At 43.6% G+C, this 19,852-nt stretch overlaps 2 protein-coding genes across 3 annotated transcripts in view; one reads left to right on the forward strand and one right to left on the reverse strand.

Annotated features, from left to right (window-relative positions):
* The first annotated feature begins 219 nt into the window (after window positions 1–219).
* LOC114565473 (leucine-rich repeat-containing protein 52) lies at window positions 220–9,731 on the forward strand. The gene is made up of 2 exons (XM_028593538.1): window positions 220–1,238; window positions 6,869–9,731. Exons 1-2 carry the CDS (start codon window positions 590–592, stop codon window positions 7,195–7,197), a joined length of 978 nt encoding a protein of 325 aa, XP_028449339.1. The 5' UTR covers window positions 220–589; the 3' UTR covers window positions 7,198–9,731.
* An 8,922-nt stretch (window positions 9,732–18,653) lies between these two features.
* The window catches only part of LOC114564877 (protein zyg-11 homolog), a 29,005-nt gene continuing 27,806 nt past the window's right edge, over window positions 18,654–19,852 (reverse strand). For both annotated transcript variants that reach the window (XM_028592524.1, XM_028592525.1), the window contains one exon: window positions 18,654–19,361. In XM_028592524.1, the coding sequence (XP_028448325.1) occupies window positions 19,180–19,361 (182 nt within the window). In that variant the 3' untranslated portion in view covers window positions 18,654–19,179. The remainder of the gene's footprint in view (window positions 19,362–19,852) is intronic.

The following is a 19,852-nucleotide window of genomic DNA, read 5'->3' on the forward strand; positions in this document are numbered from 1 at the left end:
AGCATTGTGGGTCACCTTTATTACAGTGGGTTCCAAAAATGCATGGAATACAATTTTCTGGACTCTTTGTTTTTTTTTACTTCCATTAGCTCTGCTGCCCAGAGCATCCCCTCTCGCTCTAGCTCACTCCAAAGGGTGAGATCACTAGACCCCCTCCCCCTCAACCGCGCGCAGTTCAGTGCGCCCCCCTCATTTCATCGGATTCGGTTTCGGAGAACGATGACAAACATGTAGTGGAACAACTGAGCGTGATCATTTCAAGCAACCCAGCATAGAGGACGTTGTGAGCGTTTACAATGTGTGAATAGCTGTTTTCTGATGGAAGAAACCCGATACATCAATCAACTTTGAAACAGCATGAAGGCATCTGGTTGTCAAGTTCCAGACAGTGAATGCGCACTGGATCCAGATCCAAGGACAGGATGAACTGAGACATTACGCGCAAGAGGTTGCCACGGGCACGCGTTCGCTTTGACCTCTGTGGGAATCATTTCCGAGACAAACAACTTGGTGCGGAGGATGTATCAATGAAGAATGTGACCGCGTCTGACTCTCTCCAGACGGGGTGGATGAAGCCCTCGGCGGTGTCATGCGTCTTGCCCCGCAGCCAAGCGCGCAACCCTTGCGGCTCATAGTCCTGCTCCTCCTCACCGCGGGGGTGATCACATCCCCGGTGCTGTCTACGGGCTGCCCGGACAGGTGTGTGTGTGATGACCAGCTGGTGGTTCAATGCGCTGGGCAGCACCTGACTACCTTCCCGGTCAACTTGCCGCTGGCCACGCGGCAGCTCATCATCTCCAACAACCGCATAGTGGAGCTGCCGCCGCTCGCGCTCAACTACCTCTCCGATCTGGTGTACCTGGACTGCAGCAACAATTCCCTTACGGAGATATCCGAGTCCACGTTTGGGAATCTACGGAAGCTGGCCTACCTGGACCTCTCCTTCAACACCTTGATCCGGATCGAGGACAGGACGTTCGGCCCCTTGGCGAGCCTGGTGATGCTGAGGATGACGGACAACCCGGGGCTCTCGGAGATTCACCCGGACGCCTTCGCGGAAAACGCGAACCTCCAGGTGCTGGATGTGAGTCGGAACAACCTGACGGTGGTCAACATCACCTCCCTGATCGCGCTGCCCGCGCTGCGCTCGGTGGGGCTCAGCGGGAACCCGTGGAGCTGCGAGTGCGACAACGAGGACCTATGTCTGTGGGTCCACCTGGAGGGCTTCAAGTTCCAAGGTTGTATCAAAATTCTATTTTATAATGTCATACAGTATAACGTGGCAAAACATGACCTTTTACTGTTGCTTTTTCCTAAGTGGATAGGCCCCAGAGAGCCAATCATTTGGACTGCTGCTCCAGTTATTATTAAATAGAGGTAATGCCCGTGTAAACTATTGACCTTTTGCTGGTGGCTACCCTCAGTAATCGGCCTGCATCCCATGAAAAGATAAAAACTTCTTTTATCTAGCATCTTCCATACAAGAAACGCAGCGTTGAATATTATTGGGAACGTCTTATTATGTAAGAGAAAGCAGATATACAATTGTTACCACTTTCTGATAATGCACCCTTTATAAAGGGTTTATAATTTGTAATTAATGGTTATGTTATTTATCAATGTTAATGGTTGATAAATCATTTACTAATGTTTTAAACCTTCAATTTTAGAATATGAAACAAATATGAGCAAAACCGGAATAATAAAGGTCTTAAAACTAGATTTTGACAAGGCCTTAAAATGACAAAATAAAGCACGACCAACCTTAAAATGTCACTTGATATTGTGCTTTAGTGCTCCCACAGTTTCAATTCAATTAGCAGTAAAACACAGGGCAGGCAGTGGTTGGTAGCTACAGCTGTGCTGTTTATCCTCCTCCCGCATGACATAATATCAGCCAGTGATTTTTAACAAACAAAAAAAATATGTTTTGCTTATTGTACTAATTAAACATATAAATGAGGAAAAAGGATGAGTTAAAAAATAACTTGATGTAAAAAAAAAAATAATAGTAAGTGATTTTATTACAAAATGGCAGTAAAAGTCTCCATCAGACACCTTCAAGGAAGTTATGACTTGCACACTAACAATCTTGCACGTCTGCACCTTTTAGCACATGCAACCGATAACACCATGTCATCATCACCCACAATACTGTTACACTGTGGCAGATACAAGTGTGTCATACAAAATACGTTGTCGCATATGTACCGTACATACACATATGTAACCACCGTGCAGTTTGGAGAAGTCTGCCATGTTCACCCCTTTCTCAGCTTTCAGTGGGATGAGACGCAGGTGACAGCGGTCGAGCATGACAGCATTCAGACTATCAAATAGCAAAGAGGGTGTAAGAAGATCGGAGGCAGGGAGCCATTAGATTTCTCTCCTGACAACTGTGTTCATTAATTCAGCTGTCTGTTTTTGAGGTTGGGGAGGAAAACAAGAGCGTCTTTTATCTTGAAATGACAAATCAATCCCTATTTTATCCAGCCATCCATATTGTGCTGTAGATGTGAATAATGGATCATAGTTGCACCATCAAATATCGATCCCCACCTTTGTTTCATTACTGTCAAGCTGATAGATGTGTCTGATGTTCAACAATCTTTCTTACTTGAGTTATTATTCTAATGCTTTGGTGTGGATGTGTCACTATGCAAAAGGCCAGCTGCTATTTATAATGTGTCTTACTGAGCAAGAAGCCAGTCATAATTCTGACACCATAGCTATAATACATTCGCCACGCTTACTGAAAAGGCATCCCCTGCTTCTCTCTCCCACACACAACACACACATACTATAGTTCACCATGGTCCCTGTGCTGCTTAGGCCGAGTCCAAAACAAGTCCTGCAAGAGCTGTCCTATTTTCCTGCTGCTCATTCCATTTTGTCTTGCTTAATTTGGAGAGGAGCCTCTTCCAGTGACAGCTGCCAGCAAGGGAGAAGGCAAACACATAGATACTCACACATTCTCTACCTCTGTTATGTATACACACGGTCTGTTCATCTCTTTCAAGCAGACAGCACAGGCAATACCTTATCCTCTCCTAAGCTTAGTCTCCTAAAGCATGTGGAAAGTCATACACACCGATACACAATTACTGCTTCACGCATATAGACACACAAACACAGATGAAGCACACTTTTAATGCTTTAGTGGGGAAAGAGAAGGATAACATTTTGGAGACAACCATGTTTCAGCTGCGAGCTCTGTCTCCGAAGGCCTGTTAAGAGTCCCGTCTGGGTCTCACCTGGTTCATGCAACACTGCTCGCTTGTCTCCTCGGTTTAGGGAAACACATCAATAGCAAGCGAGTGAGCAAGAGAGAAAGCCACAGGAAGGAACCAACAGATTCTCCTCTGTCTCGCCTTCCTGGCTAGATTATCACGCTTTCAGCTGTTATATAAGGAGAGTGTCTAGAAATAGAGCAGCGTGTGGATGGGGGAAGGAGGGAGGGAAAGCCCTCTTCTTTGATGCTAGTCACTTTGGGTGGAAAGTGGGAAAGGGGGGTGAAGCCAAAAGGGGTTCCTTCCTAGCTGACAGCCACACACACACACACACACACACACACACACACACACACACACACACACACACACACACACACACACACACACACACACACACACAAGCAGACTGCAAGGACAGGGATAGAAGATGGGAAAGTTAAGCCTCGTGGAGGGGGTTGTCCATGTATATATGTTTAGACGGAGTGTGCATGTGTGCATGCATGGTTTGTGTGTTTGTCATAGTCTAACAGCATATTGTGTGAACAGTGCACAGCAGCAGCCTTTGAGAGGATCAGAGTATTCTTTGAATTCTCTGTGGTAGAGAGCTTAGAGAGGCTGACTGCTTCTTCAGCTTTCAGATCTGTGAGCCACAGAAGAGCTTGTCTGAGGATAAGAATGGAGATTTATGCATCGAATTAATAAAATATTAGGTGAAAAGTACATTTCTGTCATCCCAAGTTAACGTATCAAGTGATTTGATTGAAAGCTACAGCATGAACCCTCTCAAATCACACCTCCCACCAGCCTGAGTCACTAAAAACACCTTAACACCACGTGTTGCTACTGAGAGTGCATAAAAACTATTTAGCAAGCTGGCAGAGAATTTGGAAATAGTTATTTGATAGTCAGCTAAAAGGAGATCCACATTTGAAATGATTAGCCAAAAGTAATGTACAAACAGTTGATATAATTATCTATAATGAATGGATTATAAAGTTAAAATAGTTGGTTAAAAGTGTTTGATAAATGGTTTGGTTGACACAGTTATCTAAAAGTAATAGATAGGCCTAAACAGTTAAAATGATTAGCTAAGACAGGATAAACAGGTGAAACAGTTGAAATTTAAAAGAGTTAAGTTAGGTTAAAGTGATAGGTAACTAGTGCCACTTCGTGGTTGTTGTATGCAAACTTGACCAAACCTAAACATTGACAATTCAGTTGTATGAAAAAACCATAGACTGTATATAATATTAACAGTCTATGGAAAAAACTCAAATCAGTGAAACATAATATAATTCTATACCAAATAACATCAGAATCTCAGAAGGTAAGAAAAACAACAACACCATTTCTATATCACCATTACAATAATAATGAATTATTTGTGTAAGGTTTTACAATAATTATACAATTATTCCATCATGGTTCACCTTTTCCCAAAATATCTTGCAGTGTGCAGAGAGTCAAAGCAGATTTTACAAACGTTCCTGTAGGCTATTCATTAGGTCTACATTTGTGCACACAAACCACATTTAATTTCATAGACAAAATATGCCACCAAAATAAGGATGCATATTTCAGTATTGTTAGTGTAGAAATAGGGTAACAGAAAACTGTTCCCTATGCAGAAACTTCCAAGTCTTTTGATCTCTCCCAGTGGAACTTCCCCCTTGCACAAAAGCTTTTAAAAACAGAAGCCAATTAGAAACAGTGGTCGTATGGAGATGTTGTGTTGTGTTTCTGCTCACGGTAATAAAAGACTTAGCCAGTCTTCAGGATTATTTTCAGAAAAAAAGTCCTCTCAGCTGCTGCACAGCAACATCCATCATGTGGCGTATTTGACTGATGGGCTTTTGTAAAATTGTATTCATCTACTCTAGTTTTCTGAATGAGAAGGAACTCTTTTTTTTTTCTATATAGGGATTTGTGGATTTCAGCTAGGTCTTAGTCCTAGTCATACCCGGTGCCTGATGATGGGAAACCTTATCTAATCCTGTGGGGGAGAAAGGAGTTTGAATAATTCATCCATGATTTTTTTTTTTTTTTCATTCGATGCTGCACCAACTCAAGACTCTAGTAAACGTGAAGCTGCTAAACCCTTGTAGTTTTCTGATAAAGAAGGCAACGTTGTTATGCTAGTGTGGCTGTGTGTGCCTGATAATTTCATGGGCATCTTCAGCTCAGTTTGCTGCCATTTACAAATGTTATGCAAAACCGTATAACGTAAAATATGAATTATTTAACAGGCTGCTCTGTTAAATACCATATGTGTATTTTCTTTGCTAAGTCACTGCATTTTGTTATGGCTCAAACATCAAAGGATCCTTTAAATGATGATAGAGGAAAAGTATCCTAGACGTCGTTCTAGCATTACGTACAACCATGCTATAGTTAGCCAAGCAACTATAAAACTTTGAATTTACACAAATAGGCAAAATTACCTTTTGAGAAGAAAGCAGGCAACTTCGGTGTCCCTTTTAAAATCCTTGCTCCTTATGAGCTCTTTCCATTTTGGAAAAGCCACTCCAATATTAACTTTGGTCTTCTTGCTTTGCCTGTTGGTTGTCATTTTAACTCTCTTTTTAACTTCCTTGGCGACTCCGTTACATGTCATCCCGCTCCCTGGCCTTTGTCACGGTGCCACTGAGTGTAAAAGCGCGAAAGGCGGAGGTATGTCCCTCTTTGGCTAATGTATTTTAAAGATGGAGGCGCAACATGGCTGCTGTCATTTGAGCGACTCGCTCGTATGTATTCTGAATGATTCTGAATGGCAGATTCTACACATACGAGAATACTTTGATCAGTTGGTGGAAGTAATTACACCTGAATGAGCACATATTTGTGAAAGAACAAAGTTTTTTTTTTGCTAAGAATCAACTCAAAAAAGTACACAATGGAGCTTTAAAGGCACTGAAAATATATTTTCTCAATCAACTTCTTACCCTGAGTGATGGGGTCCTACATAAAGTTTTGTCCTATATTATAGTTTTAGTTATTTCACATGAAAGATTTCTGTGTTTGTGTTTTTGTTCTTGGTTTTCTCACTGGTTTGAGGGGGGCGGGGCTCTGTTGGAACAAGGTGATGTCAGTACCAATCAGGTTATGTTACCATCAGTGTCAATCAAAGACCTGATGAAGCAGATTAGCTTTTGAGTATTAACTTAATAAATAATAACAATTAAGGGTGGTTTTTTTCCTCTAATTTTGATTGTTGCTTATTTAGTAATGACTATGTAATGTTATCGGGGAAAAAATTACGATTTTAAACTAACTTTCCAGGGGCTTTACAGTTGATTCTGTATGCATGTGGTTATCCTGTACTAAACAATAGCATTTTTTTATAGACAAAGATTTTCTTGGATTTTTATGTGTATTAAGAGCCTGAAAATGCTAACTCTGCTTATGCAGTCCAGGACAAGCTGACTCAATATGCTGCATGATGTTGAGTGATGTGTTTGTTATAACACCACCAGCTTGTAATCTTTATGTAAAAAAAAGAGAAAAAATTATTTGCCTCCAGTGCACTTCAGTGTAACAATTTTTACATTATATTTCCAAACCAAACAAGTTGATGTAATCATTTGAGCTATGACTAATCCTGAATCATTCCTTCCTGACGTGTGTCTGTGTGACAGATGAGGGTCAGACGGTGTGTGGCTCACCTGCTGATATGCAGGGCCGTCGTCTGGGAGAGGTGGGTATCCAGCTACGGACGTTATGTCACCAGACTCTGGGCTCCTGGGACTACCTTTTCTTTGTCGTCATCGGCTTTGTCATCTTTGCTGCTGGCACCGTGTCGGCCTGGCTGATGGGCGTCATTATGGTGCTCTATGAGCGTTACATCAAGAAGAAAGATGAACAGCTCGATGCAGACGACGAGGAAGAATCCAGTGAGACGGGTCGTACCTCGCGGGCAAGGAGTGACCATGGCAACGGGAATTTGAAAACGTCACACACTGTTTAAAATACTGTTTAATCCCCCTCTGCCCATCACGGATTCCCACAGTGCCTCCTGTCAACTTCCAGGACTGCCTGTGAAGTCTAATTACACTCCAGTCAAACTGAGTCTGTTTAACAGGCCTAGCTCTGAAAGAGAAAAGAGGACTCAACAGAGATGCACAATGTCACTCTTCTCATTTGTAGTGGGCTTTCAGGTGATGTAACACACTCTCGCTGCCATTGTGGAGGTCCCCAGCCCTTGGGTATTACTCACCATGTATGCAAATGTATGACTGTGCTATATGGTTTATTGATTTGTATTATTTGACTGGGATGAGGTCATACGGGATGACAAAGGAGCCTAAATCAGCCAAGCTGGTTATCTTGGAAGCAGCTAACTGGTCTGACCGTAACAGATTGTTTTACCTGATTATCAGCTCATTTTGGCTTGTGAACTAGTATCAATGGTCACATTTATCAACTTCAAAAATAGTTTTACAGTTTGGGAACTGTGATTATTCACTTTGTTGCCCAGAAGTAGATGAGAAGATTAAAACCACTCTCATATTTGTCTGTGAAGTATGAAGCTATACAGCCATATTTGCTTAGATAATAAAAATGGACCAAAGTTAACAAAATCCAACTTCCAGCACCAAGTTAATTAATTAACATGTTATATTTTGTTTGTTTCCTTGGCCAGGAGCCCGACTTACCGAAGTCACCTGGCAACTGCTCCCAGCCAAGACATAGTCAGGCACATAACCCCCCATAAAATGGTGAATTGTCATTTTTGCACTTCAGTGTATGTATGTATTAAACAAACACAATATATGTTTATTAGTGAGCTTCAGAGGTGCTGGTAGGCACATTTTGTTACCTTTGGACAGTTCTAGGCTTGCTGTTACACCCGGTTTCCAGTCTTTGTGCTAAGCTAAGCTAACTGTTTGCAGGCTGTAGGTTCATATTTAAATGACAGATATGAAAGTGTTATCTATTTTCTCATCTAATATTTTGCAAGACAACGAATAAGAGTATTTCCCAACATTTCCAACTACTCTTTTAACACCATTTGGGTCCAGCTATGACCAACAAAGGAGCAGAAATACTCATCAAAACCCAGCTCAGACCATCATAATTTGGGCTATTGAGAAACATGCATGTCATATTATACAATCAGTTTGTACATATAATGTTACAAATTGGATAGATACATTTGCTACTAAATAATATGACCGCCTATTTCTAGACCCTACTTGAATAGCTTTGGTAGCACAAAAAAAAAATACCAGTGGACCTCCATAATGGTAACAAGCATAGCAGGAGAATTGTGACTAAGCTTCACAGCCTCTACATGGAATTTAAAGTGGTGTGGTCATTCTACTCACAGTTATGAAAGGAGAGGATGAAATGCATTTATTCAATGCATTTATGTCAGCGTAGATGAATAAATGTGTGCACACGCATGTACACACTAGTGTGTACCATGTAGCTGCACATTTGATTGAGCTTTTGCAGATGTGGACTCAGATTCTCCACTGGGCACGTCTGTGCTGCGTTCCAATTTTGTTTCATCCTCCGCCACGCGCCATACCCATAGACTGTTAATGTGATCATTCTTTTTTTCAGTCTAAGGCCATACCACACCAGGAGGGTCTCAGAAGCGGAGCATTTTATTGCCCGACTTGCAGATTTTATTGTCTCTACAAGTATTTTACAGAACAGTTTATTAAGCTAGTATTTACGCAGTGCAGATGCGCCTGGTGGAAAATAAGGGTGAGGGTTTCCATCTTTGCTCCAGTGGAGTGTGGTTTTGTACTGATAGTTCTCATCTATAAGCCCAGAAACAATCTGCAGTCCAGGCATTTTTGTTGAAGATCTGTTAGTGAAGTTGAGTGCCAGCATGTTCCAACTGCTGAGGTCTGTTTGGCAGTGGGCCCTGCTGGATGGCAAGTAAACAGGAGAATGTGATAACTGATTTCTACTTCATCCTCTCTTTGTTGGGTAACTAGTTTGAGTGCAATGTCCTATATGTGTCTGCATGCACTGTTGATGCACCAAAAAGCCTTATGAGGTGTGTACAAGCTAATTCAATTAATTAAAGAAGGACACAGGATTTAAATACAGAAGATCCCAAGTGTAATCATTTAAGACTCATTCTAAAAAGAAAAAAAGAAACACGCTCCTATTTTTTTTCTTACACTTTTTATTTGTACGTTCATTGAGTGAAATTACAAGGACTTTACTCCAAACCTGGTATTTGAGAAATGTACGGTTTTAGAGCAATAAGACAGCTAATGTTGTCAGGAAAAACTGGGACCAGAATCATTTAAGCCCACAATGCTAAACAAAGTACCAACACCTGGTTTGTTTGAGGTTTTGCCTCCACTTTGCAACGTCCCAGATCACAAATTTAGCCCAGAATGATTGCTTATCATGTGGCTGTACCTCATTTCCCCTGACATTGACTGTTATGAACATAAGGAGCAGGAAGTAAAACCTGTTGGACTAGGGGAAACCAATAGCTGCTCCATTGTGCTGTTCTCTCTGTGTGTGTGTGTGTGTGTGTGTGTGTGTGTGTGTGTGTGTGTGTGTGTGTGTGTGTGTGTGTGTGTGTGCGTGTGTGTGTGTGTGTACACTGTATTTGTACAATCAGTACAATCTCCGTGAACCATCACCTTATCGTGGTGGAGAGGTTTGTGTGTCTCTGTGAACCTGAGGGCTGTGTTGTCTGGAGCTTTGTGCTCCTGGTAGGGTCTCCCAAGGCAAAGTGGTCTCAGGTGAGGGGCCAGACAAAGAATGGTTCAAAAACCCCAATGAAGAAGCAAGGTAGAGATGGAGTGACCCTGCCCGGAGGAAGCCCGGGGCCCCGCCTGGAGCCAGGCCCAGACGGGCGGGCTCGTCGGGCGAGCGCCTGGTGGCCGGGTTTGCCACGGAGCCCGGCCGGGCACAGCCCGAACAAGCTACGTGGCTCCCATCTCTCCAGCCCATGGGCCCACCACCTGTGGGAGGAACCGTTGGGGTCGGGTGCGATGCCACATGGGTGGCAGTGAAGGTCAGGGGCCTCGACGGACCAGACCCGGGCGGCAGACGCTGGCTCTGGGGACGTGGAACGTCACCTCTCTGTGGGGAAGGAGCCGGAACTGGTGCGGGAGGTGGAGCGCTACCGTTAGATCTGGTGGGGCTTACCTCCCGCACAGTCTCGGTTCTGGAACCATACTCCTGGATAGGGGTTGGACTCTTTTCTTCTCCGGAGTTGCCCAGGGTGTGAGGCGCCGGGCGGGTGTGGGGATACTCACAAGCCCCCGGCTGAGCGCCGCTGTGTTGGAGTTTACCCCGGTGGACGAGAGGGTCGCCTCCCTACGCCTGCGGGTTGTGGGGGGGAAAACTCTGACTGTTGTTTGTGCATATGCACCAAACAGGAGTTCGGAGTATTCGGCCTTCTTGGAGACCTTGACTGGAGTCCTGCATGGGGCTCCAGTGGGGGACTCCATTGTTATGCTGGGGGACTTCAACGCACACGTGGGCAATGATGGAGACACCTGGAGAGGCGTGATTGGGAGGAACGGCCTCCCTGATCTAAACCAGAGTGGTTGTTTGTTGTTGGACTTCTGTGCTAGTCATGGATTGTCTATAACGAACACCATGTTCGAACATAGGGATGCTCATAAGTGTACCTGGTACCAGAGCACCCTAGGCCGAAGGTCAATGATCGATTTCATAATCGTTTCATCTGATCTGAGGCCGTATGTTTTGGACACTCGGGTGAAGAGAGGGGCAGAGCTGTCAACCGATCACCATCTGGTGGTGAGTTGGGTCAGGGGGTGGGGGAAGACTCTGGACAGACCTGGTAAGCCCAAACGTGTAGTGCGGGTAAATTGGGAACGTCTGGAGGAGGCCCTGTCCGACAGACTTTCAACTCACACCTCCGGGCGGAGCTTTTCGTGCATCCCTGTGGAGGCTGGGGCATTGAACCCGAGTGGACAATGTTCAAAGTTTCCATTGCTGAAGCTGCGGCGAGGAGCTGTGGTCTTAGGATCTTAGGTGCCTCAAGGGGCGGTAACCCACGAACACCGTGGTGGACACCAGTGGTCAGGGAAGCCGTCCGACTGAAGAAGGAGTCCTTCCGGGATATGTTATCTCGGAGGACTCCGGAGGCAGTTGCAGGGTACCGGCGGGCCCAAGGGGCTGCAGCCTCTGCCGTGAAAGAGGCAAAGCAGCGGGTGTGGGGAGAAGTTTGGAGAAGACATGGAGAAGGACTTTCGGTCGGCACCAAAGTGTTTCTGGAAAACTGTTCGCCACCTCAGGAGGGGGGGAAGGGGAACCATCCAAGCTGTGTACAGTAAGGATGGGACACTGTTGACCTCCACTGAGGAGGTAATAGGGCGGTGGAGGGAGCACTTTGAGGAACTCCTGAATCCGACTAATACGCCCTCTATGTTAGAGGCAGAGCTGGAGGATAACGGGGATTGTCGCCGATTTCCCAGGCGGAAGTCACTGATGTAGTCAAACAACTACACAGTGGCAAAGCCCCGGGATTGATGAGATCCGTCCAGAAATGCTCAAGGCTCTGGGTGTGGAGGGGTTGTCCTGGTTGACACGCCTCTTCAACATTGCGTGGAAGTCTGGGACGGTGCCAAAGGAGTGGCAGACTGGGGTGGTGGTTCCTCTTTTTAAAAGGGGGACCAGAGGGTGTGTGCCAATTATAGGGGTATCACACTTCTCAGCCTCCCTGGTAAAGTCTACTCCAAGGTGTTGGAAAGGAGGGTTCGGCCGATAGTCGAACCTCGGGTTGAGGAGGAACAATGCGGATTCCGTCCTGGTCGTGGAACAACGGACCAGCTCTTCACTCGCAAGGATCCTGGAGGGAGCCTGGGAGTATGCCCAACCGGGTCTACATGTGTTTTGTGGATTTGGAGAAGGCGTATGACCGGGTCCCCCGGGAGATACTGTGGGAGGTGCTGCGGGAGTATGGGGTGAGGGGGTCTCTACTCAGGGCCATCCAATCTCTGTATGACCAAAGTGAGAGCTGTGTCCGGGTTCTCGGTAGTAAGTCGGACTCGTTTCAGGTGAGGGTTGGCCTCCGCCAGGGCTGCGCTTTGTCACCAATCCTGTTTGTAATATTTATGGACAGGATATCGAGGCGTAGTCGGGGGTGGGGAGGGGTTGCAGTTTGGTGGGCTGGGGATCTCATCGCTGCTCTTTGCAGATGATGTGGTCCTGATGGCATCATCGGCCTGCGACCTTCAGCACTCACTGGATCGGTTCGCAACCGAGTGTCAAGCGGTTGGGATGAGGATCAGCACCTCTAAATCGGAGGCCATGGTTCTCAGCAGGAAACCGATGGAATGCCTTCTCCAGGTAGGGAATGAGTCCTTACCCCAAGTGAAGGAGTTCAAGTACCTTGGGGTTTTGTTCGCGAGGGGGACAATGGAGCGGGAGATTGGTCGGAGAATCGGGCGCAGCGGGTGCGGTATTGCATTCAATCTATCGCACCGTTGCCAGACGAAAAAGAGAGCTGAGCCAGAAGGCAAAGCTCTCGATCTACCGGGTCAGTTTTCGCCCTACCCTCACCTATGGTCATGAAGGCTGGGTCATGACCGAAAGAACGAGATCCAGGGTACAAGCGGCGAAATGGGTTTCCTCAGGAGGGTGGCTGGCGTCTCCCTTAGAGATAGGGTGAGAAGCTCAGTCATCCGTGAGGAGCTCGGAGAGAGCCCGCTGCTCCTTTGCGTCGAAAGGAGCCAGTTGAGGTGGTTCGGGCATCTGGTAAGGATGCCCCTGGGCGCCCCCTAGGGAGGTGTTCCAGGCACGCCCAGCTGGGAGGAGGCCTCGGGAAGATCCAGGACTAGGTGGAGGGATTATATCTCCAACCTGGCCTGGGAACGCCGATCCCCAGTCGGAGCTGGTTAATGTTGCTCGGGAAAGGGAAGTTTGGGGTCCCCTGCTGGAGCTGCTCCCCCCGCGACCCGACACCGGATAAGCGGACGAAGATGGATGGATGGATGGATGGAGTTGTGTCTCTGAATTGTTATTATCTTTGATTTAGGAACAAAATTGAACTTCTGGGGGATCTGAGAGGGAGGGCTTCTTCTTGGACCAGCTGTTTTCCCCCTCATTTTATGTTGTGCAGATTTTACATTATACAAGTTTTTATTATGAAAATGTTATTAATATTGATATCTTGCAGCTGTGCCAGCAACGTAAAATAAACCTTTTATCACCAAAGGCATTTTGATGTCACAGTGAGAAAAGCACAGGTGTAGCCAATAAAATGTATGATGTCTGAATTCCATTTACCTGCTATAATTTCTGGGTCAAGGTATTTGGCATGCTGGCTCAATATCTCACCAAATTTAACGGAGACATAGTTAATATTATTAACATCTGTGCTTTTTCTACAATGACAAGTCAAAATGTCTTTGTTAAAAACACCTATTATTTTGGCATTATGCATCTTTAAGTTATGATAAAATAAGATAAGATAAGATACGCCTTTATCGTCTCCTTTAGGAAAACTTTGTCTTGGGCAGTCGAGAGAACAAAAATGGCGACACATCGCACATAAACACACAATCAATAAAATAAAAAATGTGGTGAAGATAGAGCGGTTCAACTGCACTCTGACTCCACACAATCTGTTTCCGTTTCTGTAATGATCTGCAATACCATTGAGAAACCTTTCTTCCCACATTTACTGGTGTGTGCATATTGTTGAGATTTGTCCAACTTAAGAACTAACAGCAGTATAATAACAACAGTATACTACAAAGTTTTAACTTGCTGGTTATGGATGGTTGTGTCCGTGTCAAAGTTATTTTTTATTTTCTGCTTTGACCATTTTCGACCCATTTTCAAACCATTCGTCTTATTGTATGAAAAGCAAAGATGTATAACGTAAATGATGGCTGCATTCCATTTAGGTGCTCAACTTTCAGGGCCCTGGTCTCATGCATCATTAAAGGTATTACACGTGTGCTGTCCCTGCAACGTTTAGTTTGTAAGGTTTTTCCTGTTGCAGTTGGTGAAAATGTGGGGTATTTTTTCTATTACACCACTGATATAAGACAGTCAGGAATGAATCGTGTGTGTATGTCTGTGTGTTTGCTTGCACTCCCTCATCATATAAGGGAGTGATCTTGACTCATGGCAGTATACATAACTATGCATGTACCAACCTAAACATTTACTGGCATGGCATACGTAACTGGATGCCAAAATGTCAATCCAAGATAGTAATCCATGTACTGTACTGTACCTGTAAGTTGCCTACTTAAGCAGTATGATGAGATGCTGAATATTTGGTTCCTGGCTGCTCTCATGGCTTTGGGTGTAATATTTGCATGGGTTCCTTCAGTATATACGTATATGCATTGCATGTGTATTGACGTCTGTGTAGTAAACTCTTATCTATATCTACATGCAATACATGCAAATATGGGTTAGTTTCAACTGTGAGGGTGTATTACATTCTGCTCAGCACGCTGATTAGGCCATGTGATGCCAGAGGCGAGGGTGAGGGTGGGGCCTGGAAATAGGATAGCTGGTTGCCCTGATACATGTCAGCACAGTGAGACAGATGGAATGACAAGTACCAAACATGTACATACTGTAGTTGCTGTTCTTGTGTAACACCTGGCTCTGAAAACTCTCATTATTTGCATTATTTTGGCTCCATATGGGCATTTGGAGGTACTGTAAAGCAGCTGAATATGCTGAGTTTCAATAATATAATGTACTAAACGGATGACCTGAATGTCAATATTTTACACCTCCACACTGGAAACCCAGACCATATTTAGGCACATGTATGCATTTGTACAGACAAAAGCATCAGTTCTGCCTCCATAATCGACTCCAACACAAATCACCTCTGAGTACAATGTACTGTGTAAAAGCTTCGAAAGAGTGCTCTGCTCTCACCAACGGTATCATTACTGACACCAACCAGAAGAGCACCTTCCCAGATCATCAAAACTACAAAATCTAAAACTTCAAAGAGCTCTGTGTTTTGGGAAATATGCTTGTTGGCTTTCTTGCTCTCAGACTAGGATGAGAGGTTTGACCACTTTCATGTCTGTTTACTGAAGCTACAGCCAGTAACCTGTTAGCTTAGCTTAGCTTGAAGCCTGGAAGCAAGATGAAAATATGCAATATTCTTTTGCATATAAAAAAAACCCATTGCATTGTGGAATTGTAAGCACAAACTAGTGTACATGCTTGTTCTATTGATTTTGCATTGTTATGAAGCGACAGCAAACAGCTGATTAGCTTAGTTTAGCATAAAGACTGGAAACAGGGGGAAACAACTAGCTCTACCCAGAGGTAAAAAAAACAACAACAACCAACCAAGCTCACTATTTAACACATTGTTTATATTGTTTGTTTAATCCATTCAAAAATAAGTGTAAAAATGACAATTTGAGCGTCTGAATTCTCAATGTATAATTTATGCAAAAATGGAGCCATGGCATGTAGTAGGCACTAGTTTGTGCTAAGAATCCCACAATGCAAAGAATTACAGGTGCGCCACTGTTAGCTGTTTCTTCCTGCTTCCGTCCTTATGCTAAGCTAAACTAAGCTAACAGGCTACTGGCTGTAGTGTCAGCGTTCGACATAGAGGGTTAACAATCTTCTCATCATCTAACTCTTGGCAAGAAAGAAAATAAGTGTATTTCCCAAAATATTGAGCTATTGCTTTAAGATTAGGCTACATACACTAATGGGTATATTGTTGTGCTTGAGAACTGTTTGTATGCCATCATTCACGAGCCAGTCTGAGGTAGTGGTCAGGATGTGCTTCAGGACAGAAATGCACTCTGGTTACGGTCACATCAATAGCACAGCTGTGACGACGAGCCAGTTCAGTGAATAGACAAGGAAATCCACCGCGCTATTGGTTGCAAAAGCTCCTGCAGACGTGTTTCCTGCCTGTGGTTGTTTGCACCATTGTGCGCATCTACTGAGCTGAAGGTAAAGCGGCCACTGTTTAAACATCGCAGATGGGAGATGTGACATCACGTAAGAGTGGCTCTAACTGACCATAATAGCCCTCTGACACATCTACTTACAAACATGTTCACTCACACAAAAACATGCTCGCTCAAAAACAAACACGCTCACTCACACACAAACACACACAAAATAGGAAGAAAATCACAGATCAGTGGTATTACTTACACCAAAGTTAGAAATGTGGGATGTATTTCCAGAGACTGGTGCTTGGAAAATGGGTGCGTGTGTGTTTCAGTTATTTCAAGAAAATGTCATCATTAATCACTGCCACATATGGATGACAGCCAAATTACTGTCAGCCAAATCCAACCTCCCATACCGCTGTGCTGAGCTGGAACTGCTGCAACTTATATTAAGTTAAATATATTTCCTATTCTTACGATTGTAAACATACCGTGTATAATGAGTGTTCCTGCTTTGTACTTTCTTTTGCTTTAATTATTTGAACCTTCACATTTTGACCCCACTAAAGCGCAGAAAGAGGGACAGGAATAAGCAAAATTCCTGGATTTCATTACAGGCCAAGAGTGACTTTTCCAGAGTTTTGTCCAGTTTCTTCCATCACTTTCTCCATCATTATCACATCAGAAATTATTTGTCAGCTGGATTTATTTCAAATGATTGTGTTCGATCCTATGTTACATCTGTATTTCTTTTCTGTAGGACTTGATATTGACAAGCTCTGCTTAGCCCTCCTCTGTGAAAGTGGCTATTGATTGATGGTGAACAGTAAGCCCCTGCCTTCACTTGGCAGAGAGAAGGATGGTCCTACTGCTGTTACATATCTGCACACAGGCTCAAGGGCCTGCCAACTCTGTCTCCTTCCCCAGCAATAAAAGGTCATTGGAGAGGAGAGGGTGTGTCCTTTTGTGCGTCACAGTTCTGCCTGGAGAAGTGTTTTTTTGTTGTTCCTTTGTCTTGTTGTTCAGCCTCTCGTCCTGCTTTTTGAATGTCCTTCTCCCTTCTTTTGCTTTCTGGGTATTTAGAGGGTTAACGGGTGTCTAATTAGCATCCAAGTCAAAGAATGGCTGCCTTATTGTCTACGCTGGGGCCTTTTTAGCTCACAGACATAGCTGCACAAATAACCTGCAAACTCTGCCCCACACGTGCATTGGCACATGCACACATTCACAGCTGGAGATGTGTTGCATTGTACATTAGTGTATTCTGGGTGCCCAGACTGGTCCACGATTATGTTAATCCATTAGAGCTGGCTGCAAAAGTGAGATAACGAGATGCTTACTCACACTAAGCTCCAACTCAAATGCAGCACAATGATATTTCAAACTGAGACAGGGAATCTGCAAATTGGTCTCTGGTATTTTTGCACATAGTCTCGTGGAGCATGTAAGGGTCTTGAATTTCCTTTGACGCACTCTTTTGTTACTTTTATCTCCAGTACGTCTCTCTTTATCCCCCCCATGCTTTATTTATCTCTAGAGATATTTTTGGCCATATATCCTATTATAATTAGTGAGTTTTAGAGGTGCTGCTTTTGTTACCGCTTAACAGCCAGTCTAGCTGTTTCCTCCTGTTTCCAGTCTTTATGCAAAGCTAAGCTAACCAGCTGCTGGCAGTAACTTCATATTTAGTGTAATTTACAGACCTGAGAGTGACATCAATTCTATTCTAAGGCAAACAAAAGCGTATATGCGCTTTTCCCAAAATGTTTAACAATACTCTTACAATTATTTTGCCTTCTGTCTTACTGCTTCGTGAATTACTTGAATATTGATAGGCTTTTTGAGCCAAAAACGTAAAACCTAAGTAAGGCAATGCACACCACTATTAAGCTTTAGCTCTTCTGTTCACCTCACCTCCTCACGTTGACGTTGCTACATTTTACACGTAGTGCAAAGTCACCATGCACGCTATACAGCCCCAGGAAAGCAGCATTTTCCCCTCACTTCTCTTGCCTTGAACTTCTCACGGTAACATCACACCATGTTCACTGTAGGGCACTCGACCCCACAGGACTGCCACTGCAACATTGACGTTTATTGACGTGGTAGTTAAATGCTGACCCTGGATCAGTTACTGCAGCTCTTTTCTGAGATATAGCCTACCACTGTCAAAGAGATGACTAACCTGGTTGAATGACAAACACGCAAAAGCCATATTCTGCATAGTAGATCCCTTCGAATTCCTCTGGGGGATTTAAAAATATGAATAAAGGGGATTTAAAAATGTGAATAAAGGCGACTTGACAGTTAAAAGTTGAACAAGGTGGTACAACTCAAGTATTCATGACAGGTTGTTAATCCACTTTTCAAAAGGATTTATTAATAGGCCAACTTAGAATAGACGCTGTAGATGCCTGCGAGCAGTTCTGTCTTCCAGCTGTTACATAAAATATAATGAATTCAGCATCTAGGATACCAGGAGAGAGAGAAAGAGCGAAAGAGATAGATATATATATATATATATATATATATATATATATATAGAGAGAGAGAGAGAGAGAGAGAGAGAGAGAGAGAGAGATAGTTCTGAACATAAATAAATATAAAACAAAATAAGGAGGTCCTCAGTACAGACAGATAAATACAACAGATTCAGGTTATTGATATCTTGCTACTTATTATGATCTTGAATCCAAACATCTGATGACTGAATATTTTGCATAAACTTAAGAGAAAAAACAGCCCTGAAGCTACAGTACCAAAGCACCCTCTAGTGACAGGTGTTGGTTCTATGCATGATTTACAACACAAGCTTCAGTCTCTAACTTCAGTTTATTTGGAACACTTCACTAAGGTCAAACAATTTCAAACTTAACAGCAATTTGACCTCAGAAAAGTGCTTTCACCACTGTCTGTAAACAGTTTTTCTCTATATTAAATATACAACAAATAATTTATTCCGTTTAAATTTAATTTTAAAATGACTGATGTGAACTGCTTGCACTTTAATACTGTATCTGCAACCTCATGTCTAGCACATTTTAGGCACAGCTCAACAATGAATTAAATAAAATCAATTTCTTGCACTTTTGTCAAGAGTTTTGAGGCCCCTTCTGGTTGCAGAAGGACTCTGAGTGACAATGGTGTTGCTCTACCATGCGCAAGATGCTGTCTGACAGTCCTTTAATGTCGGCGTGTGTGTCGGGATGTGCAGCCAAAGCCTTCAGAAGTTCAGTCACGCCCTCCTTCTCCATCATGCTGCTGTAATGTGAAGCTAGAGGATAGAGAGAAGATGAGAACATGTGAGAGGAATGGAAGCTTACAGTGATCCAGCCCATCACCACCACTTGACTAATAATAATCCAGGGAAGTTTACATGAATCTATTTAACACTATTTTGGGTCCAATATTTGTGGCAAATGTAAAATGATAGAAAATAGCAATCACCTTTATTTTACTTAAAAATGTATAGGGCTGCAACTGACGATTCTTTTCATTATCGATTAATCTCCAGTTTGCTTTCTTGATTAATTGTTTAGTCCAGTGTTTCTCAAAGTTTTTACACCACGTACCACTTCAGAAAATATCTAAGTACCACAATTATGGCCCAATCGTTTTTTTTTGTTTTTTTTTACTGTTGACAGGCACAGCCAAGCTGATCTTTCTCCTTCCTGCTCCAACTGAATCAAAATTTAAGGTAACTCTGGTCTTATCTCCTTACTGTTTTGCATCATTTGCTACTAGCAGGTGCTGTGGAGACTTCAC

Source organism: Perca flavescens, chromosome 12, assembly GCF_004354835.1.
Source record: "Perca flavescens isolate YP-PL-M2 chromosome 12, PFLA_1.0, whole genome shotgun sequence".
NCBI classification, from domain to species: Eukaryota; Metazoa; Chordata; class Actinopteri; order Perciformes; family Percidae; genus Perca; species Perca flavescens.

What these genes read in the sequence shown, in the direction of transcription:
- LOC114565473 (XM_028593538.1), top strand. Translation starts at nt 590, where the DNA reads ATGCGTCTTGCCCCGCAGCCAAGCGCGCAACCCTTGCGGCTCATAGTC. An exon ending in GGAGGGCTTCAAGTTCCAAG is followed by an intron (nt 1,239 to 6,868) that starts GTTGTATCAAAA and finishes TCTGTGTGACAG; the next exon opens with ATGAGGGTCAGACGGTGTGT.